This window comes from Martes martes (assembly GCF_963455335.1).
Source record: "Martes martes genome assembly, chromosome: 8".
Classification (NCBI taxonomy): domain Eukaryota; kingdom Metazoa; phylum Chordata; class Mammalia; order Carnivora; family Mustelidae; genus Martes; species Martes martes.
In genome coordinates, this window is record NC_137895.1 from 84,483,133 (window position 1) to 84,508,619 (window position 25,487).

The 25,487-nt window shown below is 54.8% G+C and overlaps 2 protein-coding genes across 2 annotated transcripts; one reads left to right on the top strand and one right to left on the bottom strand.

Moving 5' to 3' along the window:
- Positions 1-4,213: 4,213 nt before the first annotated feature.
- On the bottom strand, positions 4,214-19,811 carry WNT10B (Wnt family member 10B). Its single transcript, XM_080812048.1, has 5 exons — positions 19,680-19,811; positions 9,158-9,277; positions 8,762-9,024; positions 6,662-7,035; positions 4,214-6,002 (listed from the first exon to the last, which is right to left on the bottom strand). The coding sequence occupies exons 2-5, from the start codon at positions 9,229-9,231 to the stop codon at positions 5,544-5,546; spliced, it is 1,170 nt and encodes a 389-aa protein (XP_080668174.1). The 5' UTR covers positions 9,232-9,277; positions 19,680-19,811; the 3' UTR covers positions 4,214-5,543.
- Positions 17,922-20,977, top strand: WNT1 (Wnt family member 1; the record flags this gene model as incomplete). Its single annotated transcript, XM_080812049.1, has 4 exons — positions 17,922-18,025; positions 18,745-18,998; positions 19,727-19,992; positions 20,489-20,977. 4 exons carry the CDS (start codon positions 17,922-17,924, stop codon positions 20,975-20,977), a joined length of 1,113 nt encoding a protein of 370 aa, XP_080668175.1.
- Between the last annotated feature and the right edge of the window lie 4,510 nt (positions 20,978-25,487).

The window sequence follows — 25,487 nt, forward strand, 5'->3', positions numbered from 1 at the left end:
CAGGGTATGAGTGCAGAGCCCTTGCTGTGGCCTACCCTGTTCTTCCAGACCACAGGCTTATTTCTTAACCCTAGCTAGCTGCATCGCCCTGAGAGCCCTCACTGCATCACTGTTGCTACTCACTCCTCCCAAGCTAAGGCTAGGTTACTCAGGGGTCTAAATCAGGAGATTCTTTCCCATGGGGAAGAAGAGAGAGAGAGTGATGAATTTAAGAGCCTGAAGGAAAAAGCTGGATTCTGGTCCAGTTAGGAAGTTGGAAAGTGAAAGATAAACGGTGGAAACCTAATATTCAGAGGTGTGGCTTGAGGGAGTGTACCTACATGACTATGACTTAGTATCCCAAAGAAAATGAGAGACTTTACACCCATGTTTCTCCACTCCTGCCCAGCCCCCACTTTCCTTACACTCATTTCTGCACCTGATCTAGACATGCAGAACTGCCTTGAAACAGTCTCTGCTATTATAGAAGAAAGGCACTCGTAATACTAAGAAGAATGTTCTTTAAGTGGCCTCTCTCCTCAGTGTATGGGAACACATAGTTCCTCCCTAAGGCTTGGGCCAAAATTGTTGCTTTTCTGTTTTGGGTTTTTGGTTTTGGTTTTGTTTTTTTGTTTTTGTTTTTGTTTTTTGTGGGTTTGTTTTTGTTTGTTTGTTTGTTTGTTTTTGCCTTATTTCTTGTCTCGTTCAAGAAGAATCAGGTTTGGGGCACCTGGGTGGCTCAATCATTAAGCATCTGCCTTCGGCTAAGGTCATGATCCCAGGATCCTGGGATCCAGCCCAACAGGCTCCCAGCTCAGCGGGAAGCCTGCTTCTCCCTCTCCCATTCCCCCTGCTTGTGTTCCCTTTTTCACTGTGTCTCTCTCTCCCAAATAAATGAATAAAATCTTAAAAAAAAAAAAAGAAGAAGAAGACGACGACGACGACGAAGAATCACCAGGTTGGTACATAGCCACACTGTGTCAATCCCTTGTCCCCCATCAACCCCTGGTATATACATTCATCACTCTCTTCCTCTTATCCCAGTCTGTTTTCTCTCTTATTTTAATGTGGAGAGTAACTACACCCTAGAATGTGAAGCCAAGAGGACCCTAATTTAAGATGGTGAGGGAAGATCTGGATAACAAGGAGCATGTTTATAACAGAGTTGTATATGTCCTGGGCTGTTGCTATTAAGAGGCTTTGCCCTGATAAACTCTGTGTTGTAAATGGCAGAAGACTTCTTCAGTTTTGTTTTTTGTTTTTTTTAAGATTTTATTTATTTATTTGACAGAGAGAGATCACAAGTAGGCGGAGAGGCAGGCAGAGAAAGAGAGGGAAGCAGGCTCCCTGCTGAGCAGAGAGCCTGATGCAGGGCTCAGTCCCAGGACTCTGAGATCATGAGCTGAGCCACCCAGGCGCGACTTTTTCAGTTTTATTGCAAACTCTTGCATCAGGCCCTGGGATACTTTCACATGTACTCTTTCCCTTTCTTTTCCTAAAATTTTCACCCCACCAAGTTATGCCCCTATACCAACCACCAAAATTATGCTTTGCAGGACGCCTGGGTGGCTCAGTCAGTTAAGCAGCTGCCTTCGGCTCAGGCCATGATCCCAGAGTCCTGGGGATCAAGTCCCACATCGGGCTCCTTACTCCGCAGGGAGCCTGCTTCTCTCTCCGCCTCTGCCTGCCACTCTGCCTGCTTGTGTGTGCTCTCTCTTTCTCTCTCTGACAAATAAATAAATAAATAAAATCTCAAAAAAAAATTATGTTTTGCACTCCCCCCCTTCACTAGTGCCCCAACCACGCCAACATGCCTTTGGAAAATCTGACAGGAAGTAAGAATTCAATGTTCCTGCCCAAGACTTTTAGATCCTCTCGGGGTTCAGTCTCAGGTGTTACAGAAGGATGGAAATGGTGACAGCCTAATGTGGTTAGCATCAAGTACCATGACATTTGAGTCAGAACTGATGGATGGGGGGTGCCAGGATGGCTCAGTCAGTTAAGTGTCTGCCTTCAGCTCTGGTCATGATCCTGGGGTTCTGGGATGGAGCCCCACATCTTCAGGCTCCCTGCTCAGTGAGGAGTCTGCTTCTCCCTCTCCCTCTGCACCATCCCTTCCCCGACTTGTGCTCACTCTCTCTCTCAAATAAATAAAATAACTGATGAAAATCTCCCAGGCTTTCTGTCTTTCACCTGTCTGGAGTCTGGAGTCTGCTCCAGCATCACTGGGTGTTTTCCATTGAGCAAAGAAGAGGAGCAGAGATAGGAGCGGTGCTGCCTAGCTGACAATTAGCCAACCACTGCCACTCCCCAGCTTCCCAGCCACTTGAAAGGCTAAGGGAAAAGAGCTCATCCAGAGCTGAAAGAGGCCTAGAGGCCTCATCAGTCTTTCTCCCTCCCTCTGATTGTCAGTGGAGCTAAGTAAAAGCTGAAATTGTAGCCACCCACTCTGTGGGTTGCACACTCCCACTCTCGTCACTGACCCCAGGCCTGGGTCTGAGCCCAGCGCGTGTGCCGGGAGCAGGGGTGGGGGGTGTTGGCCTTGCTGACAAAATCCATTTGGAATTTCTCAAGGTTGTGGTTTGGGGCTTAAGTTTGCCACAGAGTGTGTCTGACGAAAGAGAAAGCTAGAAAGAGAGGGAGCCAAAGGGAATACAGAGGAAGGAAACAGGAAAAAGCTGAAATATTCTTGCTGTAATGCCATTGGAGAAATGAGAAATTCCCATTCTGGTTGTTCCTTATGATTATTCTCTCTCATAGTCTATGCCCATTCTAGCTGCATCCCCTCTCTGCGCCATACACACCAGGCTTAGTCAGTGACTGAAGTAAGGATGAGATATCTTCCCGCTTCCATCAGATTTCCAAGTCCAGGACTCTTAAGTGGAAATTCAGGACATAAAATTATGCCATAAAATACTGGCCTAACCCAACATTCCTCAAAATGCCCTTGCCACCTGAGTAGCAAAATCATCTGATTTTGAGGGTAATTTGGGTAGCAGATATACCTATTGCCTAGAGAAATAGAGAAAACCATTTCTACATTCCACAGCCCAAAGAGATGACCTGTTAGAGGTAGCATCTCCCAAACCATAAACATTTAGTCACTTGTAAAGTTCTGAATGTGTGATGCCTGTCCCTTTCCTGAATTGAATGATAATGCTTTTCAAAGATACTGGGGTAGGAATAGACGATAATTGTTTAAAAATCTGTTTTCTAGGGCGCCTGGGTGGCTCAGTGGGTTGAGCCGCTGCCTTCGGCTCGGGTCATGGTCTCAGGGTCCTGGGATCGAGTCCCGCATTGGGCTCTCTGCTCAGCAGGGAGCCCACTTCCTTCTCTCTCTCTCTGCCTGCCTCTCTGTCTACTGTGATCTCTCTCTGTCAAATAAATAATAATAAAATCTTTAAAAAAAATCTGTTTTCTATAGTTTTGGTTACCTCCTAAAAGATAAAGGAATTATTTTGCTAAGATTAAATGCAGAAGAGCTCTGAATAAGAAGGACAAAATACATATGCAAATAATTCAGTAGGAAAGCATGCTGGTTTTGCTGGTTTCCAGAGCAAAACACTCCCTTTCTGAGCTCTGGAATCTCTTTTATATGTGTCCCATTAGTCTTTTTTTTTTTTTAATTTTATTTATTTATTTGACAGATGGAGATCACAGAGAGGCAGGCAGAGAGAGAGGAGGAAGCAGGCTCCCCGCTGAGCAGAGAGCCCGATGCGGGGCTCGATCCCAGGACCCTGGGATCATGACCTGAGCCGAAGGCAGAGGCTTTAACCCACTGAGCCACCCAGGCGCCCCTATATGTGTCCCATTAGTCTTATATCCCCCTCCCAAGTTCTCTGATTTGGAGCCATAAAAAAAAAAGCACCTGCTCTTTTGGGTCCAGACTTAATGTTGAGATCCGTTCAAGACTTGAAATCTCCAGAGCAGAGGTAACCGCATGCTGTAGGCAGGGGTCAGCGAAGTACAGCCAGAGAACCTAATCTCACCTGAAATCGGGTTCTGTGAATTAAGCCTTATTGGACACAGCCACACCCATTTGTTTATGTGTGGTCTATGGCTACTTCTGATTCACAACAACAGAGTTGAGTAATTATGGCAGAGTTGAGTAGTTGCAACAAACCCCACAAGCTTAATACAGCTGACCCTTGAATGACACAGGTTTGAACTGTGCAGGTCCACTTAATACGCAGTTTTTAAAAAACAAATACCGTACACTACTGTAAATATGTTTCATCTTCCTTATGATTTTTAATAACATTTTCTTTTCTCTAATTTATTTTCTCGTAAGTACACAGTATATAAAACACGTGGCATACAAAGTATGTGTTAATCTGTTAATGGACTGTTTCTATTATTGATAAGGTCAACAGTAGGCTATAAGTAGTTAAGTTTTGGGAAACTCAAAAGTTACATACAGATTTTTGACTGCTCAGGTAGTGGGGACGCCCCCAAACCCCAGATGTTGTTTAAGGGTCAACTGTTTACTCACTATCAAGCCCTCTACAGGTAAAAGAAAAAATGCCAACCCTCGTTCTAGGGCAAGGACCAAGGTGAAGCCTGGAGTTGAAGCACATAAAAAGTAAATTGGGCCTATGTTTGGATATCTAGCCCCCACCCCCAACCTCGAAGTACCCTCTGGTTTTTCACAGAGAGAGATGCCAACTGAATCACTGAGGACCATTTCAAATCCTTTGTGGAACTAGGCAGGATACATGTAAATAAAGTCATTGGGTGTATGAGGGTAGAATTTACCTGGAAAAGAAGCGATGGACTGGGATCACAAGTGTGGGCAGAAATAGAACCACCTGAAGCCACTGGTCCAGTAGTTTAATTTATTTTAGTTACAGACAGAAACCAAGAACAAGTCTCAGTACAATAAATTATCCATTCCCATCCCTCCTGCTAAGGAACAAATAAGAGGCTCAGAGAGTCTTAGGTAAAATTCTTCCTTTGGAGGGTTTCCTTTAACATCTGAATGGGGGAGACAGTTCTCCTAAGGGCCTAGACAAACAACTCTCTGAGGACTCAAGGGAGAGCCCCCCTCCAGCACTCTGTCCCTTCCCCAAGAAAAACCTCTCTACCACTGTCTCTTATTCCCCCACAAGAAGGGGCCCAGGCTGCTGTAGAGGAGTTTGGGATCAGCAGATAGGAAGGAGTGGTATTCCCAATACAGGTCTATGGCTCCACACAATGCCTGGGGCTATTCCTCAAAGGAGAGGAGTGGTCAAACTACAAGGACACCCCAGCCAGAAGGAGTAAGAACCAGAGCTAAAGGGACTCCAGGATTGGGGAGAGGGAGGCAATACAGTGCATGTAGTCTTCGTTCATTTCAGCTGTTTCAGGAGTAGAAGAAGGGGGTGACAGCTTTCCTGCCCAGGCCCTCCTACTGTGGGGGAGAAGGCTGCACATCACAGACTCTGCCCGACCCCCACCACCCCCAGAGCTGCTTCCAGGCCGATGCTTTGAGCTTCTAGGAGCCGATATTGACCCTGGCCAGAAATCGGAGCAAAAGGCTAAAAAGGTGCTCCTGCCCTCTGCCAGCCCTGCAGTGAAGCCGCCCCTCACTTACACACGTTGACCCACTCTGTGACCTTGCACTCGTCACACAGCACGTAGCAGCACCAATGGAAGCGGCAATGACAGCGCTCAACTCGCGTCTGCCGAAGCATATTGTGCCCACGGCCGCAGCACAGGCTGCCGCAGCCGTCCAGCAGACGGCTGGTCTTGTTGCATGCCCGGCCCCGAGTGCCAGGGGAGCCCACGGTAGGGTCTCGCTCACAGAAGTCGGGAGACTTCTCAAAGTAAACCAGCTCTCCCGAAAGGCGACGGGGACGCAGGCGGGGTTGGAAGGCTCCGGAGTTGCGGTTGTGGGTATCGATGAAGATGGCCCGACCCAGCCGCTCCCTCAGTGCTGCCCCCACCGCCCGGAACTCTGGGGCCGCCCTCCAGCAGGTCTTGAACTGGCAGCTGCCCGATGTGCCGTGACACTTGCATTTCCGCTTCAGGTTTTCAGTTACCACCTAGAGCGCCAGGGGTGGAGGTGGGGGGTGGGGTGGGAGAGGTGAAGGGGAGGGCAACGAAAGGGCAGGGCACAGGGGCACAGCAGAGGGGAGGGAACAGAGAGCACAGGGTGGGAGAAATAGAGGCGAGAATGATCATGGAATATCAGAAGAGAAAGGGCACTGCAGGGCTGGCTAACAGCTCAACTCCCTCATCTTCTGGTTGGAGGACTGAAGCCAGAGCAGAATGATTTGCCCACTTTAATCCCAAGCTGGGAATAGAGACTCGGCTTAGACAACTAGATGTGAACAGAACTCAACTCCAGTTGTCCTGAGTCGCCATCCAGTCCTCTTTCCAGAGCGAGCACTAAAAATGAGCACCCTTCCCGTAGGAAGGCAGCTGTGATAATAGCTACCCTGTAATGAGCACCTGCCAAGGAGTAGGCACTCTGCCCAGTGCCCTATTTGCTAGCTCACTCTTAATCACATCGTTAAGGTGGGTATCATTAGACTCTTTTTACAGATGCAAAACTGAGGTTAAGTGACTTGCTTGAGGTCACCCAGATGGGTGAGCGGCCATCCCCCACCGCGGCCCGTCCTCTTTTCTGCCTGTGGTGACTCTCCCTTTCTAGACAGGCCTTAAAAGCTAAGGAGACCCAGGACAAGTTGCACACACATACCTGTCGCCCCACCCTGTTGTTGTGGATTCGCATTCTTGCCTGGATGTCCCGGGGAGCTTCCCTGGAATCCAAGAAATCCCGAGAGAACTTCTCTCCAAAGTCCATGTCCTGGTTACAGCCACCCCATTCCCACGTGTCCTGGGGGCCGGGGCTGGGACCTAAGCCGGGGCCAGGGCTGGGCAGGGAATGGGGGAAACTCTTGCCCCGGGACAGAGCCTGCAGCTGCAGCAGCTTGGCCCTCAGCCGGTCCTGCTCACCACTGCCCTTCCAGCCGCAGCCGCAGCTCGCTAGCCTTCCCAGGCTGCAGGCCGTGGCGACCGCGTGCATGACCCCTGCCGCCAGCATGGAGAAGGAAAAAGCACTCTCCCGAAAACCTGGGGATGAAAAGGGTGTGACGGAGGGATAAGGTTGACAGGCAGCTGGAATGGGGAGGTGGAAGGAAATAAGCAGCCACCCTTCAATTCCGGGAATTCCTAACTGAATCCTGACCCTGTCATTTACCAGCTGCGTAATTTGGGAGACAGTCACAGAGAAGGAAGGGAGCGGAAGCACAGAGCCTCAGTTTCCTCATTTATTAAGGGAGGGGCTGGCTGAGATTGATCTCTGAGCCCCATCCTCGTTCTGCAAGTCTGGGATTTTCGGGTGCAGATGAAAGAACTAGCTGGAGGGCAAGACCCCTGGGGTTGGCAGGTGACTGAGAGGGAGTCCCCGAGGTCTTTGAAGAAGTGATCACTGAGTTCTACATCTGAAAGCTTTAAAAATTCCCCAGCCCAGCAGGGAGCTTGGGTGGTGGGATGGAAGCAGAGACCTTCGGGTACTTTTTTTTTTTTTTTTTTAGGGCCCTTTAACAAACCTTGCTCCACCACCCCAAACCCCCAAAGCACTGGAGCTATGGCACTATCCTTCCCCTGTCCAGTTTCTGGTTTTCTATTTGCCCTTTAAGACTGCCCTTTATGTTTATTCTAACCTGCTATATTACTCTATAAAATGCTGTGGGGGGGGGATGGGTGCAGGGTGATTTTCCCTGAGGCCCTCTTAAAGTGTTGGTGTCTTTGTTATGCTTTGGGGGTCACAGAGGCTCAAGATGACAAGCTTTTCCCATGCTTCTCATTTGGTATCAAAGCCTTTCCCTACACCAGGCCCTATAGAGGGGGGTCCCTTACTTCCTTTTAGGTAGGGGCTTTCTTGAGTCCTGAGAGGATGAGACACAGCACCTCCTTAGGGGCCGGGCCTCTCCCACCCCAGGATGCAGGGCTTTTGGCCCAGCCTCCCAATCCCCCCCAACCTCAACCCTCCAGGGGTGAAGCTGTTTGCACATGTCTTGGGAATTCCCCCGCAGATGGCAGCTGCCTATTAACCCCGTAGTCCCTGAAGTACTGCCCCCACCCTCTAGCTGAGCCCAGAATGGATCTTTACTCCTCCAGGGAGGAAACACGGGCATGGCCTGGCAAGAGGCAACGATGCCTTCCAGACCATACCTCCCAGACCAGACCAGCAGTGACCTGTTCTTCGCCCCTCCAGCCGTTCCTCACCTGCTCAGGTGAGAGCCACCTGGGGCCCCCACAGCACAGAGGAGGGGGCTGCTCCCCAGCTTCAAAGCCATCAGGGTCTTTGTTCCCAGCCTCTGCTCCTGGGAACCCCAGCAATTAGGGGAGTAGGTTTAACCCTTAAACGGTTGGGGGCGTCACCCCACCCCCGCTGAGGCTCTGGGGACACCAGCCTGGGCTTGTCCAAGGAGAGGGAGGGGGGAGGAAATTGGGGGAGGGAATGGGGGGGATGTTTGAAGCTTCCAGGGCTGGGGGCATCTCTGGCTTGCAGGTGCAACCCAGATCGAGCCCGGTGGAGAAAGGAAAGGGGGGCCCTAGGGTAGGAGAACAGCGACCCAGCTGCCTTGCCAGCAGCACGCAGGTGGAAGTGAGGCGCAGGGACCCAGACGGGTGGCCAGGCCCAGCTCTGTGGCTCCCGGGTGTGTGTGTGTGGGGGGAATTCCCAGAGAGAGGCCCCTCCCGGAGTCGTGAACCGGTCCCTTCCCGCCTCCGCTCGCCTCAGCCTGGCCCCCACCCCTGGCCCCAGCGGCGCAGACCCGCCAGCCCCGCTCACCGCGCTTGAGGATGGCGCTGTGGTGCGGCAGGCGGCCGCCGCCCTCGAGCGCCGAGCAGTTCCAGCGCTGGTCGCGCAGCTGGTGCTGACACTCGTGGACCGCGATGTGCAGGCCCTGAAGCGCGGATGCCGTCACGTCGGGGCTGCGCAGACAAAGGCCCAGCTGCCGCTTGCTCAGGCCCGACAGCGTCAAGCACACGGTGTTGGCGGTCAGCGGCGGCTCGCCGGGCAGCTTCAGGCCCAGAATCTCATTGCTGAGGGCCCTGGGAACGCAGAAGGTGTTTCGGGGGTCTGTGGTCCAGGCCTTGCGCCCCCTCCGACTCCTCCCGTCCTAGGTCGGTGCTTTCAGCCTCCGGCTTTTTTTCGTGGGCAGGGTGACAGGGGGGATCTGCTCACCGACTGCACAACGCCAGGAACAGGAGACCCGCAAAGCCCGAGGGCGGAGGCCGCAGCCGGGGCTCCTCCGGCATGTCGAAGCCCGGGCCCGAAGGCCCCGGTAGGCAGATCGATCAGGGCCTGCGGGACAGGGAGACTTGGGGGCTTCGGAATAGGGTGGGTTGGCCCCGGGGCAACCAAGGATTCCTAACTCACCAGTGCACTCTAGGAACCCTTCTCATCCCTCCCCAAGCAAAACAAGAAGAATCACCCCTGACCCTGGACCCTGGAGGAAGAGTCTGGTTGTCGCAGCTGGGGCTTAGGCAAGAGCCACTGGAGCTGAACCCAGCCAGACACAATGCCCGGCACACAGACACACTCAAGTACAAACTCAGACTTAACTGACTCACAAACACCACTCCACCATCTTGCCCCCACTCCCTCTTTGAGGGCCCCACTACTGGCTCCCCTCACCCAACAGAGCTACGCTCTCAGGGCTAGGGGGTGGGATTGGGGGAGCAGAATTAGAAGGGGGTTCTGCACCACCTACAGATGGCAGGGTGTGGGGGAGGGTCACCTTCAGCTGCCGTCGAGGGCAGGCAGCGTTGGTGAGAGGGATGGAGGAATGGGCTCCCAATCCTGCTCTACCCACTTTTTCCACAGTCGGGAGAGAGGGGAGGCTCCAGGTGCGCCAGACAGGGAGGAGACCTGGTTCCCGCCTGAAAAGGACGGCGGCGCAGGCTGAGTCCTCTTCCTCCTCGTCCACCTTTCCTAACTAGTGTTTCCCTCGTCCGCGATGCCCGTCTGGTCCCCTCGGGCCCCAGGCTCGTTCCCCACCCCTTTACTCCCTCATTCAGTGCCCTTCTGATCTGGGGATATTCCTTTATTTGCTGTCTTTAACTCTGCCAACATCCCTGGCTCTCTCTGTGTCTCCATGCCCCAGTGGGCGGATGCGTGTCTGTCTGTCTGTCTGTCTGACTATCTGACTATCCGTGTGCCTGTCTCGCCCCGTGTGCGTGTCCCTGCCCTCCCTGTTTTCCCGGCTCCGATTACCTGCTGCTCTGGTGTGAAGTGACTACCGGCAAGGTTGGGTCGCCTGGGCTCGGGCTTCTCAAACCGTGGGGAGACTGCGTCGGGTTCTGCCCCTTCGGCAGAGCCGCATTCTTCCAGGGCAGGGCCACTCCTCTTCGCTGCTTCCCCAGCGCCGCCGCAGCCGCCGGGAGGAAGGGAGGGAGGAAGGGAGGGAGTGATCAAGAAAGCTAGCGAGCGGTCTAGCAAGGAACTGGGGGCTCCGGCTCTACTCAACTCGTACCGAGCTCATAGGCAGCTCTGCTGTGGCTGACAGAGCTGCGGCCCCTCCCCAAGCCCCGGGCATCCCCACCCCACTCCTCGCACCCCCCGCCTTGACCCGGGGAGCGCAGGCGCTCCCCCTCCTCCCAGCCTACACACACACCCTCTCCCCCGACGCCTGGGTTCACGCTTGGTCCCACTGAAGGGGGTGGTGACCAGAGTGCCTCTCACCTGCTCTGGGTAGCCAAGTCTGCAAGGACGGTGCAGTGACCCAGACTAGGGAGACAGGACCCTGGTCCCACGCGGTCATTTCTCTTTGCCTCAGTTTCCCCACCGAGAGCTGGATGGCTGGTGAGTGCCTCTGACAAGATGAACACGGAGCAGGGTATCAGCTTCCCTCCCTGGACAATGTTGGGAAGAGCCCTCAGCGAGAGAGTGCGCCTCAGGGCACTCAGAGCCAGCAGGAAAAGCTCCCTTCTGGGTGGCTTGGCTTCCACCCACCTCAGAGCTCTGCGCCTGCCCCTTGGGAGGGGTCAGACTTGGCCTCAGAGTTCGGTCCTAGCAGAGGCTCGGGTAGCCCCAAAGATCTCCAGCTTTCTCCTATGCTTCCCTTGGCTTATAGGCATCCTTGCCCACAGAGTTCTTCTGCCCCATCCCGAGATCCCAACTCTGCACTAGGAGTGGCCCAGATTCTTGCTCCAGGCTTTCAGACTTGCTTCACATGGAATGAGGAGGGCCTTGGGATCCCAGACAGAGCCCAGCCTGAGGACAGCCAGGGAAAGTATCTGATCTAGGGGTGCACAGACCAGAGCAAACCACCTTAGGGAGCTCCAGTGGCAGTGAAGGGGTTAGGCGCCACTGCGCTCCTGCCTGACTCACCCTCCCAGCTCTAACCACTGCGGGCTATTTTTGCCAGAGAGGGGCCCCAGGCTTCCCAGCCGCCCCCCCCCGCCCCTGCCAGACCGCAGCCCAAGGCACGACTGGCCCCGCGCGCCCGAAGCTGGCACGTTGACTCAGAGACAGGCCCCCTGGGGAAGCAGAGCCACGGGGCCCGAAACCCACAGCCACAGTCATCTCTTCCTTGGTGGTGGCCTTGCAGCTCTTCTGGGGGCAGTCAGCCTCTGGCCTATGCTGCTGCATGGCCTGCCCTGTGCTGCAGGGGGCGCTGCTGTCTAGGGGGCAGAGCAGCCGGAGATCAGTGACCTTCATCCGTGGTCATATTATTTATTGACCACCTTTATGCACCAGGTCTCCAGCGGGCTGGGAGGTAAAAAGTGCCATGGTTCCTAACACTGGACAGCTCTGGTTGCTCTTCTTTGCTTTCTCACCTCTGGGGGCAGGGGAGGAAGAGAAATCGCCCTAGAACTCCTGCCTCTCCTTCCTGTTCAGATGCCAAGACCCACACCATGTGTGGTTTTTGAGGCCACCGGAATCTGCAAGCTCTATCTCAGTAGCTTTCATCCTTACACCTGGATTCAGTGACCTTGTCCTCCTTCCTGCATGTCAGCCTGGGACTCCACTCAGTTCCCTGGAGGAAGGGGATGAGGTTTCCTATGCCTCTCTTCTCCCATGGGCATTTGTATTTTTCCAGGTCTCTGTTTTTTTGTATTTCTCTCAGGTTTCTGATTGTTACTTCTGATTCTACCCTTGTCAGGCTATAGAACAGTCAGGTGTCAAGGAAGACCCAAGGTCAGAACAATTACCCTAGACTCCAACTTCTCCGTGGCTCCACGGCTCCCCAGGCTGGTCTGTCCCAAATCCAAGGACCCACACTCCTGTTCCCTCTCCATGCAGAAGCCCAGCTCTGGGACAGGAGGCCACAGGCAGGCAGACTGGGTGGCCTGAACTGGCCCCCAGTGCCCTTGGCCCGACCGGCTGGCCTGAGCACTGACCCGCAGGCGGCTGGAGGGTGGTGGAGCAGGCGGGGTCTGGAGAGGGCTGTGGGTACACACCCATTGCCTAATACCCCAAGCACGCGGCCAGCTCCAGGAAAGGGGAGGGGCGGGAACCAGAGAGACCTTGACAGGGGTTGGGGCCATGACAGAAGGGGGAAAGTGAGGGGCTGTCATTACTTTGGGGAGGGAGTGGGAGCAAGCTGGTCCCCCTTCCCCTCAATGAGAAGATTGGAGGCTGCTTTCCCACCATGGGGATGTAGCGAGAACAATCTGGGAAGAACACTGGGGCCCTGGAGGGCGGGGGTCAAAGAAAAGAGTGGGGGCCCTGGGAGATTGGGGGAATAGAGCAACTGAGGCGGCCACGAGAGCAGAGCAAAGGCTCGGAAGCCTCCTCCTCCCCTCATGTTTGCCTTGGCCCGGGGTCCCGGCTGACTCATCTATTGCTGAGCCGCTGATAGGGGCGGCCAAGCTCGGGGAACCCAAATTATAGGCCCGGGAGGGATGGATGCGCCCTCAGCGGTGAGCTCAGCTGCACTGCCCACCCTCCGCCTCTCACGCCTTCTGCTGCAGCACCGCGGGCCACCACCCGGAGGCACCAAAGAGTCCGCAGCTCCACTGCACTGGACTCCCTGGGGAAACCCCCAACAGTTGAGCAGTTAGCCCCAACAAATCTGTGGGATTACCATAGACAGAACTTGGCCCCCTTCTCTACCAGAGGTTGATGCCTTCCCAGCAGTGCCGCCTGCTGGTGCTTCAAAGGAAGGTAGGCCCCTCTGCCCACAGATTCTCAGCCCTGGTTCCCTGACTCCCCCTCACACCCCCAACAACAAGGTAAAGCCCCATTCCCCTCCGACATCTTGCTCCTGTTCCCATTCCAGAGAGGTGGTTTGCTACTGATTTTCTACTTTGAGCCTTTAAAGTTCTCCGTGGTCAAAAGTGGTAGAAAAATAGAGCAAGGTAAAGGAGACAGGTAGCAGGATTCCATTTTATATAGGGGGAATGACAAAGAAAGTGAGGGAACCATTCCATGGAGCTATCTGAGGAAGGGCCTTCCAGAACACAGAAAAGCAGGTGCAAGGATCCCGAGACAGGAACTTGCTTGGTATGTTCAGGGAATCAGCAATTAGGCCAGTATGGCCAAAGGGAGGAACCCACAGGGGAGAGAGTGCAGGCAGTGAAGTTAGAGGACGAGGAAGGAGAAGGGTCAGATCATAGAGGGCCAAGTAGGCCACTGTAAAAAGTTCACCTTTTTTCTTTGAGTGAGATGGGGAATCATTGGAAAATGCTGAGCAGAGGAATGAAGTGATCTGACTTGGGTTTTAGAAAGCATGGCTCTGGCTGCTATGTGGAGAATAGAGTGCAAAGGTGGGAGCAGCGAGTGCTGCCATGAGGCTAGTGCAGTAGTACAAGAGAGAGGAGATGGTGGCTTTGCCCAAGGGTAAGAATGGGTCCAAGTTTGCATATATTTTAAATACAGAAGGACAGGATTTGTCCATGAACTTGACATGAAGTGTCAAGAGAGAATGGATGGATCAAGGATCAAGGATGACTCTAAGGTTCTTGTCCTGAGAAATCAAAAGGATGGAGGTGCCATTTACTGAAATGGGACGACCAAAGAAAGAGCAGGTTAGGATGGGGGAAGAATCAGGCATTCGAGTTTTGACCATGTACATTTTGAGATGCGTATTCAAGTGTTAGATGTGCAAGTCCAGAGTTCAGGGCCAGATGTATAAATTAGGGAGCGTGAGACTGAATAGTCCACCAAGAGAGTGAGTGTAGATTGAGAAGAAAGTCCAAACTGAATTGGGGTACACTCTGAGGCTTAGAAATTGGTACACAGGGTGGAACCAGATAAGGAGACTGAGAAGGTGAGCAGCTAGGGAGTTAGGAATGGTGTTCTAGAACCCAAGTGAGAAAGAAGGAGGAAGCGTTTGATTCTATCTGCTGTTCCTGGAAAGTTGATTAGGCTGAGAACCAAGAATTGACTGTAGAGCAATCCAGAGGTCATGGATGATTTTGATAAGGAGGTGTGCAGGTTCAAAGATGTGATCAGGGTAGAAAGACAGAATAAAGAAAAGAAATTAGTGCTAGTGATTAAAGCAACCCTTTTGAGCTTTGCTGTAAAAGAGAGCAGAGAAATGGGGCAATCTTGGGAGGTAATGTGGAGTCAAATGAAGCTTTGGCAGTTTTAGATGGGAAATATTACAGCACTTGGCATGCTGATAGGTATGATCTGGTACAGAGGTAAACTGAAGATGCAGGAAAGAAACAGGAAAGACAAGAGAGTGATGATTTGATCTAAACAGAAATTTGGGCCAGGTCACTCACAGTGTGACCCAGACTTAGAGATTTCCCCTCCTGCTCTTCCCCACTACTCCTGGTGGGTGGAATGGTGGAACAGAGGATACTAGCTCTTTTTCTTTCTTTCTCTCTTCCTTCCTTCCTTTCTTTCTTTTCGGTCACCAGTGGCCACAGATGGGACTTCCTGTCTTCCAGTGCATCTCCAACCTCTAGGGGGTTTTATCAATCCATAGGCCAAAAAGACATGACCCAGGTCCCAGGGGGAATAAAATCCTAAGGGACAAAGGACAAGCTGCCCATCATTGTCTATTTACTTGAACCATCTTGTACCCTCTCCAGGGTGCCCTCTGTAGAGATTACTGGCTTTTGGACCTGGGGAGGATGCTGGACCAGTACACCTTGTCCTTCAGGGTCGAAGTCTTGGAGGGGCCAGGTACAGTGGATGGGGCAATAGGACTGGGAAGGATGTTGCCCTCAAAAATAACCTCCCTCAAGCTCCATCTGGGCTAATCAGCATCTCATCTAAAATAGAATTGCCCCAGGAAGATTACTTAAACTCATCAGGCATGTACTCCTTAGAGTGACTTCCCCACCTTGAAGGGGAAATTCTGAGACTTGGAACTTTTTTAGGGTCAGACCTGGGTACATACTCATTTAGAAAGTACCCTGAAGGCAGGCGAGATGAAAAAGAGAATATCCAAACGGGGGACAGAAAAATCCTAAAGATCATTTTTATTTATCTGTCAATTTGGAGAAAGGCCCCTAGCTTTATTATTGCTGCACACTCAGAAATAGCTTGTAAGGTGGAAAGAACGTGGGCTTTGAGTCAAAATGATCTGGGTTTAATTCTGGCTCTACTGTCTATTCATTTTTTAAGAAAAAGATGTATTTATTTATTTTAGAGAGAGAGCGTGCACACAGGGAGGGGACAGAAGGAGGAGAAGGAGAGGAGGAGAAGCAGACTCCCCACTGCATGTGGAGCCCACACAGGGCTCGATCTCACGACCCTGAGATCATGACCTGAGAAGAAATCATGATGCTTAACCAACTGAGCCACCCAAGTTCCCCCTGCCATGTATTCATTTTCTAAAGATTTTACTTTTAAGTTATCTCTACACCCTATGGGGGGCTCCAGCTTACAATCCCGAGGTCAAGAGTCGCATGCTCCACCAACTGATCCAGCCAAGTGTCCCCATTTGGTCATTTATTAGCTGTGTGGACCTTGAACAATTTCTTTTTTTTTTTAAGATTTTATTCATTTATTTGACAGACAGAGATCACAGGTAGGCAGAGAGGCAGGCAGGAAGCAGGCTCCCTGCTAAGCAGAGAGCCTGATGCGGGCTTGACCGGGCAGATGCGTTAATCCACTGAGCCACCCAGGCTCCCCTCGAACAATTTCTTAATCTACTTTTTCCTCTGTAAAGTGAGAGAAGTGAGAGACATAAAGGAGACCTTCCCTCCTTCCAGGGGCCATCCATGTGTGTGTGCTGCTGGGGCATGATAACCAGGTTGGCAGTGCTCCCTATGCCCCACAGAGGGAACAGCTGCCACATCCTTAATAGGAAGCCAAGGTAGCCTTGAAACTGAGTTGGAGTCTCAGGGAGAAAAGAGAAAAGCATATAATGGAGGAGACCCTTACAAGCATTTTGGGTATCTCAATGTAGTAAGAGTGGAAAGAGCCAGAGGTTTTGGAGGAACACGGAAATTTGACAGAAAAATCCAAAAAGAAGCAGTCATGTGGAGGCTAAGTTCTCTATTCTGGGCTCAGTTCAGCCAGCAGCTCTTCTCTTCCCAGCCCTCCCTCCTGCACCCCTACACGCACCTGTCATCTACTCCACTGCCCTTCCTGAGCCTAATCCTAAGAGACTCAGCCACTCCGGGCCTTTTCTATCTTGATGCTGCCTTGGTTGCAGGCTCAGGCCCCTCCCCTAGTGATATGCACAGGTTGACACATGCTGAAGGTGACGCACCATAGGATGACACAAGGTATACACGGCGAGAGTGACACATATATGCATATTTAATCTCCCCACGCACACACACTTATCCACCCATCCACCCACCTCTACACACAGTTCCAGACACTCTATGCCTCAGTCAATCATCTGGGTCTTTCCTGACGGTGGCTGCCACCTCCTTCCCCACAAATAGATGATGCACTGTCCCAGGTGGTGGCTGTGACAAGATGACTCGATCGATCCCTTCCAACCTGAGCTAAATTCCAAGATTCCTTGGAAAGGTCCCTAACATCTCTCCTCGGAACAAGGAATTTCCTTACATGAGGACACACATGGGTGTGCACCCTCACGACACACTCACACATTCTCATACGCATTCACATTTGCATTGTGCCACTTAAACACACACACACACACACAACACACACACAGTCACTTGTGCACGCCTTCCAGCCCACAAACAAACTGCCACTGTCCCCGGTTTCTCTCCACAGCAGGCTCTGTTTGGTGAACTTACCCCCAACCCACGCACCCCCTGGGATTTCACGACCCCAGCGGCACCCTCAGGCTCCCGCTGATCCTTCCCTGTCAAGCCGTCGGGGCGCGGGGGAGGGGGGGAGGAGGGGCGGGGAGGGGGACTGGGGGGGGCGTTCCTGGGAAGGAGGCATCTCCCCGGAGTCGCTGCCCAGAAAGACAGCTTTCCTTTCCTTCCTCTACTCAGGAGTGGGGAGAGAGGGGACGCCAGCGGGGCCAGGCTGACGTCGAGGGACCCCACGGCAGCGGTGGCGAAGCGGCTGGGCTGCCGGCAGACTCTCCCCGTAGCACACTATCGCCTCGCCCCCTGGCGGACGCTGGTCCCCGACGGGCTCTGGACGCGAGGAGGAGTGAGGCGGGCGCGCGTGGGAGGGCGTCCCAAGGGGAGGGGTCGGCGGCCAGTGCAGGCAGGGAGGCGGGAGCCACCGGGCAGGGGGCGGGGGTGAGCCCCGACGGCCAGCCCGTCAGCTCTCGGCTCAGACGGGCGGGAGCCACGGCCCCGCTCGCTGCCCATTGTCTGCGCCCCTGACCGGTGCGCCCTGGTGCCACAGTGTGGCCCGGCGGGGCAGCCTCCTATCGTCACTTCAGCCAGAGCCGCAACTATAAGAGGCGGTGCCGCCCGCCGTGGCTGCCTCAGCCCACCAGCTGGGACCGCGAGCCATGCTGCCCGCCGCCCGCCCCCAGGGCTGTTAGAGCCAGACTGCGAACTCTCGCCACTGCCGCCACAGCTGGGTCCCGTCCCACCGTCGCGGGCAGCAGCCAAAGCCGCCCCAACTTCAGCACAGAGGCGGCGAGGCCGGGCAGGCCATGGGGCACTGGGTGCAGCTGCCCGGCTGGGTTTCTGCTACGCTGTTGCTGGCGCTGGCCGCTCTGCCTGCAGCCCTGGCCGCCAACAGCAGTGGCCGATGGTGGTAAGTGAGCTGGTGCGGGGTCGCCACTTGTCCCGGGGCGCAGAGCCAGGGGCCAGCCCCAGTCAGCTCCCACGCTCTGGGATCCGTCCGCAGACAGGCTCCCTCCACCGCACTGACTTGCCTCCGAGACACCGAGGGGCGCTCTGGAGCGCAGCTGCTCCAGAGAATCTAGTTCTGATGAGGTGGGTGAATGGTCCGCCCGCGGCGGCCCACGGTTCTCCAGGCTGGGAGCCCACTCCCATCTAGCACCGCCCTTCGCCCATGAGCCCCAGACCAGCCTCACGGTGGTAGCCACACCACAGGTTTCCCTGCCTCAGGCAGCGAAGGGCCAGGCCAGCGCTCAGAAAGGAGAGATGAAAAGGGTGGGACTCCTAAGCATTTAATGCCTTGGGTGGGCATGGACTCCAGGCCAGGATTCCCTCGCCCAAGCTGCCCTGAAGCCATCCCTCAGAGCCAAGGTGAACACCTGGTCTTCAGGTTTCCCATGCCTCCTCTGTCCAGTCCCCAGAGCCAGGGCCCCCAGTGGTCCTGCGCAAAACTAGGGAGCCCATTCCTTTCAAACTAGTGAGCCAGGGAGCCCGGAGTCTTTACCTCACCGCTGATGTCCTGTGGCTCTCCCAAGCAAATAGCCCCAGGAAGAGGACAGGGTAGACACGACTTTTTTGCTTAGGGCACAAGTCCCCCTCCAGAGCTTGAGCTCCTACCATGCACCTCACCAGGGGCATCGTGAACGTAGCCTCTTCCACGAACCTGCTGACCGACTCCAAGAGTCTACAACTGGTGCTGGAGCCCAGTCTTCAGCTGCTGAGCCGCAAACAGCGGCGGCTGATCCGCCAGAATCCGGGGATCCTGCACAGCGTGAGCGGGGGGCTGCAGAGCGCGGTGCGAGAGTGCAAGTGGCAGTTCCGCAACCGCCGCTGGAACTGCCCCACGGCTCCGGGGCCCCACCTCTTCGGCAAGATCGTCAACCGAGGTGGGTACCCAGGAAAGCGACGCTTCCGGGACCAGGGGAACGCAGGGTCACCCACAGGGCAGGGGCGGGCGAGTGTAGGGGAAGATGTCCCGGGCTCCCACAGGGTTACAAGATCAACCCGCCAAGAGCTTCATGCCCAGCGCCAGCTCTGGGCCAGACTCGTTCTACCAGGCGTTTCCCAGCGGTGCACCTCGAGCGCGAAGCTGAACTTTTCTGCGCCACCGCCCGAGTAGAAGCGAGTTCTAAGTCGTGGACGCTGGCTGGCCCCATCTTTCCCGGCCCCTCTGAAAGGCGCCCGGGAAGCTGATGTCTGCCAGAGCGTCTCGCCTCCAAGTCCAGCAAGGCTCGCATCGCAGACATGGGGCCGAAAGTCTGGGCTGCGGATAGAGGTCTTGACAGTGCAGAGTTCGTCCTCTCCCCTCTTCTCGGTTTTTTTTTCTGGAGCTGCCCCACTTCCACTGAGGAGCCAGGCGCGCCCCGAGTCTCAGAGTCTCAGGAGCGCGTGATCACAAGCGTGGTCAGGGTTGCGTGCCCACGCACGTGCTTTCTCTAGGAGCCCAGCTTCCTAGCACAGCGGGCCACCTGGCTCTCAGGACTCCAAGGGCGGAGTCGGGGCACCCGCCTCAAGGGTCCCGAACCCTCCATTGAGAAGGCTGGCCGGCCCCCGCCCCCGCCCCCCACTCCCCTCGCGTTACCTTCTCGCTCATCCCCGCTCCCTTCCCTCACAGGCTGTCGGGAAACGGCGTTTATCTTCGCCATCACCTCCGCGGGGGTTACGCATTCAGTGGCACGCTCCTGCTCGGAGGGCTCCATCGAGTCTTGCACGTGCGACTACCGGCGGCGGGGTCCTGGGGGCCCCGATTGGCACTGGGGGGGCTGCAGCGACAACATCGACTTCGGCCGCCTCTTCGGCAGGGAGTTTGTGGACTCGGGGGAGAAGGGGCGGGACCTGCGCTTCCTCATGAACCTTCACAACAACGAGGCGGGCCGCACGGTGAGCGGGCTTCAGGGGTTCTGCCCGGAAGCGAAGTGGCGGGGATCTCCGAGTCCCTGAGCAGGGGCTGACCTCGAATCTGGGCGGTAACGGTGGGTGATACGGCCAGGCGTCAGGGCAGGGAACCGGGAGAGGACGTCCAGAGGGTGCGGAGGTTTGTAAGGGAAGGCAGAGAATGGAAGAGAGTGGCGCAGGGCAGGTAGAACTAAAGAGGTTAGAAGTCAGGCAGCCCGTGCAATGTATTGCCTACAGCTCCTCCGGGCTAATAATTGAAAAAAAAAAAAATGAGGCTTGGAGGCTGGGACCACGTCCGGCGTGGAGCGTGGAGTTGGGCCTGGTGTCCAAATCTCGGCGCGACGATTTCACGCCTCCCTTCCCCTTCCTCCCTTCCGCGCTTGCGGAGGTCCTGGCAGGGTCCGGGAGGGGGCAGTATCTGGGATGGTGGCTCTGGCTGTGACAGTGCCGTGGGACCCACTTTCTTCCCCTTTCCTCTCAGACCGTGTTCTCCGAGATGCGCCAGGAGTGCAAGTGCCACGGGATGTCGGGCTCGTGCACGGTGCGCACGTGCTGGATGCGGCTGCCCACGCTGCGCGCGGTGGGCGATGTGCTACGCGACAGATTCGATGGCGCCTCGCGCGTACTCTACGGCAACCGCGGCAGCAACCGCGCCTCGCGGGCAGAGCTGCTGCGCCTGGAGCCCGAAGACCCCGCGCACAAGCCGCCCTCCCCCCACGACCTCGTCTACTTTGAGAAATCTCCCAATTTCTGTACGTACAGCGGACGCCTGGGGACAGCGGGCACGGCGGGGCGCGCCTGCAACAGCTCGTCGCCTGCGCTGGACGGCTGCGAGCTGCTCTGTTGCGGCCGGGGCCACCGCACGCGCACACAGCGCGTCACCGAGCGCTGCAACTGCACCTTTCACTGGTGCTGCCACGTCAGCTGCCGCAACTGCACGCACACGCGCGTACTGCACGAGTGTCTGTGAACCGCCGCGCGGACTCGCCCCCAAGAGCGCTGTCCTCTCGCCCGCCTCCAAACAGAACCACACCCCCCCCCACCTCGCACCCTCCTGGTCCCTCCAGCTGCACTCCCGGGGATTCCTACGTGCGCGATCATTTCCCCCACCTCCTCCTACCTGGGGACTCCTGAAACCACTTGCCTGGGCCGGCACGAACCCTCTTGCCATCCTGACGGACCTGCCCCGGACCTACCTCCCTCCCTCTCCCGGGAGACCCCTTGTTGCACTGCCCCCTGCTTGGCCAGGAGGAGAGAGAAGGATTCTGTTCCCTCCCCTGTGGGGGTCAGCTTCTGACGGCCCCCTGGGCCTCCCCCACCGGGCCAGTGACCTCCTTGCCTCTCTCCATCTCCCCTTTAGCCTCAGTTTTTCTCCAGGGCCCATCGTGCCCTTCCCATTCTCCTGCCAAGGGCCCGGACCCTGAACACACACCTGGGCATCAGGGCCTTTCTCCTCCCTGCCTACAGCTGAACCAGGAGGGGCCAGAGTGAGAGGGCAGCTGTGGTGATGTGGAAAATGAGATTGAGGGGCCCAGCAGAAATACCCCCAATTCTCCCAGCCTCTGTCATGGAGCCATTGAACAGCTGTGAGCCATGCCTCCCTCGGCCACCTCCTACCCCTTCCTGTCCTGCCTCCTCATCAGTGTGTAAATAATTTGCACTGAATCGTGGATACAAAGCCACGAGTTTGGTTGTTGTAAATAAAACTATTTATTATGCTGGGTTCCAGCCTGGCTTGCAGAGACCACTTCCACCCACCCCAATTCAATCCCTCTCCCTTCTTCTCCCCTTTTGCTCTCCAGCCTTTTTTTGATCCCTCTTCCCCTCTCCCCAATTTCTCAAAGATGCTGTTGCCTACCGGAATTAGTATTTCCTTCCATTGTAGCTATTAGTGGCTCCTCGCCCCCACCAATGTAGTATCTTCCTCTGCAAAATAAAATCTCTATTTTTATCAATGACTTGGTGGCTTTTCCTTGAATCCAGAACACGGCATGGCTTACCTCTCTTAAACAAATAGGAGCCCTTGTTGAGGGACTACTGTCATAGCCCTGCAAGAGGACCCTGGGATTCTGACCCTTGGATGACCTTAATGAGGCCATTGGGGGACCAGGTCTCCAGAAGAACCTTGTCAGGAGCCAAGAGACCCTGTAGGATTCTTCTTCCTATTCGAACACCAACTGGCTGTGTGATATTGGGCAAGTCCAAACAGCCTCAGTTTCTTCCCTCGCTAAACGGGACTCAAACAAACAAACAAACTCCCAGCCTGTCTTTCATATCGGGAGTTGTGAAAATAGCCACAAATGATCGATAGCTATGACCGTGTTGTGAAAAGAAACCAAAGAAAGAGAAATCCAAGCAGAAAGGGTACTGCTGTATAGTGTTTGGTCCCTGAAGCCTATCTGCTTCATCTGTGGTCAGGGCATGGGGCAGTGGGGAAGGTACTTCCCTCCCCAAGAGAAGGAAACACCTTATTAGACCCCAGCTCTCAACCTTGGGCTCAGGAGGATCCAGGCCACATGATGGGCTCTAGTTCTGAACCCAAAAGCTCAGAGATGATGGTCGGGGAGCAGAAGGGAGCAGGAGGGCCAAGAATCCAAACAGAAGCTAGGGCTGAAACCCATGTAACCAAAAGGAAACCCAAGTGTGGCCCATAACTGAACCATTAAGTTAGCCATTCCCATAAAAAGCCTGAAAGAAGACTGTTACCAGTAATACAGATACCTCCATGTGCACATTCACCAGAGAGGGCAGGAGTATTAAGTGCACCCGCACCCTAAACCTTATCTCTAACCCTAATCCTCTCCCCAACCCTAGGTCTAGGTCTAACCTTAGCCTTAACCCTAACTTCAGACAAACAGTAACCCCTTCCTAAGCTCTAATGCCTATCCCTAATCCTAGCACTTCTCCCCAGGGGAGGACCTAAAGGGCAGGGGGGAGCTATGAAGTACCCCCCCCCAGGGCAGCAGCTGATCCCAGACAACTGGAGAATTTCCCCCTCTCCCCAGGACTCTTTTGCTGTTGTGGCTGCCTCCCACCTCTCCCTGGATATGTGAACTCTGACCCCTGTTGGCCTTTGGGGTATGTGTGGGGGTAGGGGAGCGGAGCCAGGATCTGCTCAAGCCTGCAAAAGACATCCCTTTCCCTTTTTCTCCATCTGCCAAGCCAGCACCAGCTCAGCTCTGATGGGCAGTTGCGGGGGGCGGGGGGATGGAAAATGTATTGATCCAGAGTAGAAGATCCTCATAAGCCTTGGGTTTCCAGTAAAGACCCCCCTGCATAGAATGTCCAGTCTATAATCCAATGAATTATTAGGTCCCCTGGTTCCCAAAGCAAGAAGTTAATGGACTGCCAGAGGCAGGAGAGGGGGTTTGGTTTGACAATGCCCAGAGTTCGGGAGAAGCAGCGGTTGGGGAGCTGACGGCTTGGCAGCTGTCCTCGACCACTCTCACCTAACTCCGAACTCCAAGAGCTGGAACTGGTATCAGCTTTCAGGCCCAGAAGCTGGGGCCTCTGAGCGGAGCTGCCATGCAGCATCTGGAAGAAGGGTAAAGGGAGGAAATGATTCCTGGTCTGGCTCTACTTAGATTTTCAACAAATATGTTGTTTTCTCAGCCTGTTACCTTGTCTATTGAAAAGGGAGCGTTGTCAGTACAAGTCTTCTCCCTCCAGAAGGCGATGAGGTTCAGAGGAGATCATGTCCATGAAAAGCCGGGTCATTTGAACACTGGCTGACGCCTCTTCTGTGCCAGGCATGTGCCAAATGCTGGGGATACGGGGCCCTAAGAGCCCACTTGGAGGAGTTTCCAATGTGGCCAGGGAATCAAGCGCATCAATGCATATTGTCAGAATAATAGGGGAGTGCGGTGAACACTCGGTGGAGTAGAAAACCCTCTGCACACCCCTGAGGTTTAAGGACAGACCCCCATAACCAAGTCTGCTGCGTGGAGGTTCTTCACTTCCAGGGGCTGGAAATTCATGGTGCGTAGGGAAGTGCAGAATAAGGCCTGGCCCTCTAAGGGCCATGCACTAAGAAAAAGGTTGGGGGGACAAGCAAAAGGGGGATAGGATCTGCAAAACATTACATAGAAGCTAATTCTCTCTCTCTCTCTCTTTTTTTTTAAGATTATTTATTTATTTATTTATTTATTTGAGAGAGAGAGAGAGAGCATGAGCAGAGGGGAGGGGTAGAGGGAGAGGGAGAAGCAGGCTTCCTGCTGTGCAGGGAGCCCAAGAAGGGGCTCGATTGCAGGACCCTGGGATCAGGACCTGAGCCAAAGGCAGTTGCTTAACTGACTGAGCCACCCAGGAGGCCCAAAGTGAATTCTTTTGATATTCCGATCTTCTGTGCCATCCTCACAGAGGGTTGTGCCTAGAGAGGCTAGTGCTGGCGTGAATCGGCCCAATGCCCGGCTCTGCCCTATCCGCTCTGGTTATCCTTCCGCCCACCTTTGATCTTAGGTGCCAGGTGCCACACATCCAGGGGGACCTGAGGCTGCCAGGGACCCCGGATGCACAGTTGGCCTCAGCAAGTGAGGGAGGCACCAGTCCTGAAATATCCTAGGGGGGAGCGGAAAAGCTGAGAGGACGGAGATGGCAGGCCTGCACAGTCCCCAGGGGGTCAGCGAGCCAGCACCACACATACACACCCCACCACACGCACCCTGGAAAAACCCCGTCAGTGGGGCTGCAAATACCCCAGGGTCTAGGCACCCCCCCCCAACCTCAGGCTGGCTCTGTCCTCCTCTCCAGGCCAGAGGGAGAAAAATAACAAAATGAGGAGAAAATAAGCTGTTTGGCTGTGGTGTGAGCAGGAATATCCATACAGAGCTGCCCACCACTCACCCTTACTCACTCTTTCCACACCCAGCCGGGGCGCCCAGCAGGAGACAGACCACCCCCCGGCCCCCTCCCCCGTCTGGGCTAAAAGCAGACGCTGGTGAGCGAGCAGCAGGTTATAAATATGCCCGGGGAACTGCCGCCAACTCGCTCCCTTGTCATTCCCTGGGAGGGGATAGGGTGGGGTGGCTCCGAGGGAGGAGCCAGGGCTGCCCTGCTTCTGGGGCCCCGGAGGAAGTGGGGCTTCCAAGACGCTACTGCACTTTTTTTTTTTTTTTTTGCCCTTTTCAAAGGGAAGGAACCACCACCTCTTCATTTTTCCTGGACACTGGCTCATCTGCTTGGAGGTGGGGCTCCATTGCTCCCCCAGCCACAGTGGGGACCTCAGAAGGAGAGGGCCCAATGCCACCCTGGGTTATGGGGCAGCTCAGCACCCCTTCTCTTTCTCATACTCGTACTCATTAACTCTCAGCAAAGCCAAAGTTCATTCATTCGTTCAACGGGCACTCGCTAGGGGCTTGCTGAGCCCCAGGCCCCATGCATAAGCACACCAGCACCTATGAGTGTGTCTGCACTCATTCGTGCACACACACAGCAGCCCCACTCCCACATGTTCACATCAGCGCCAAGCCCCCCTATGGACT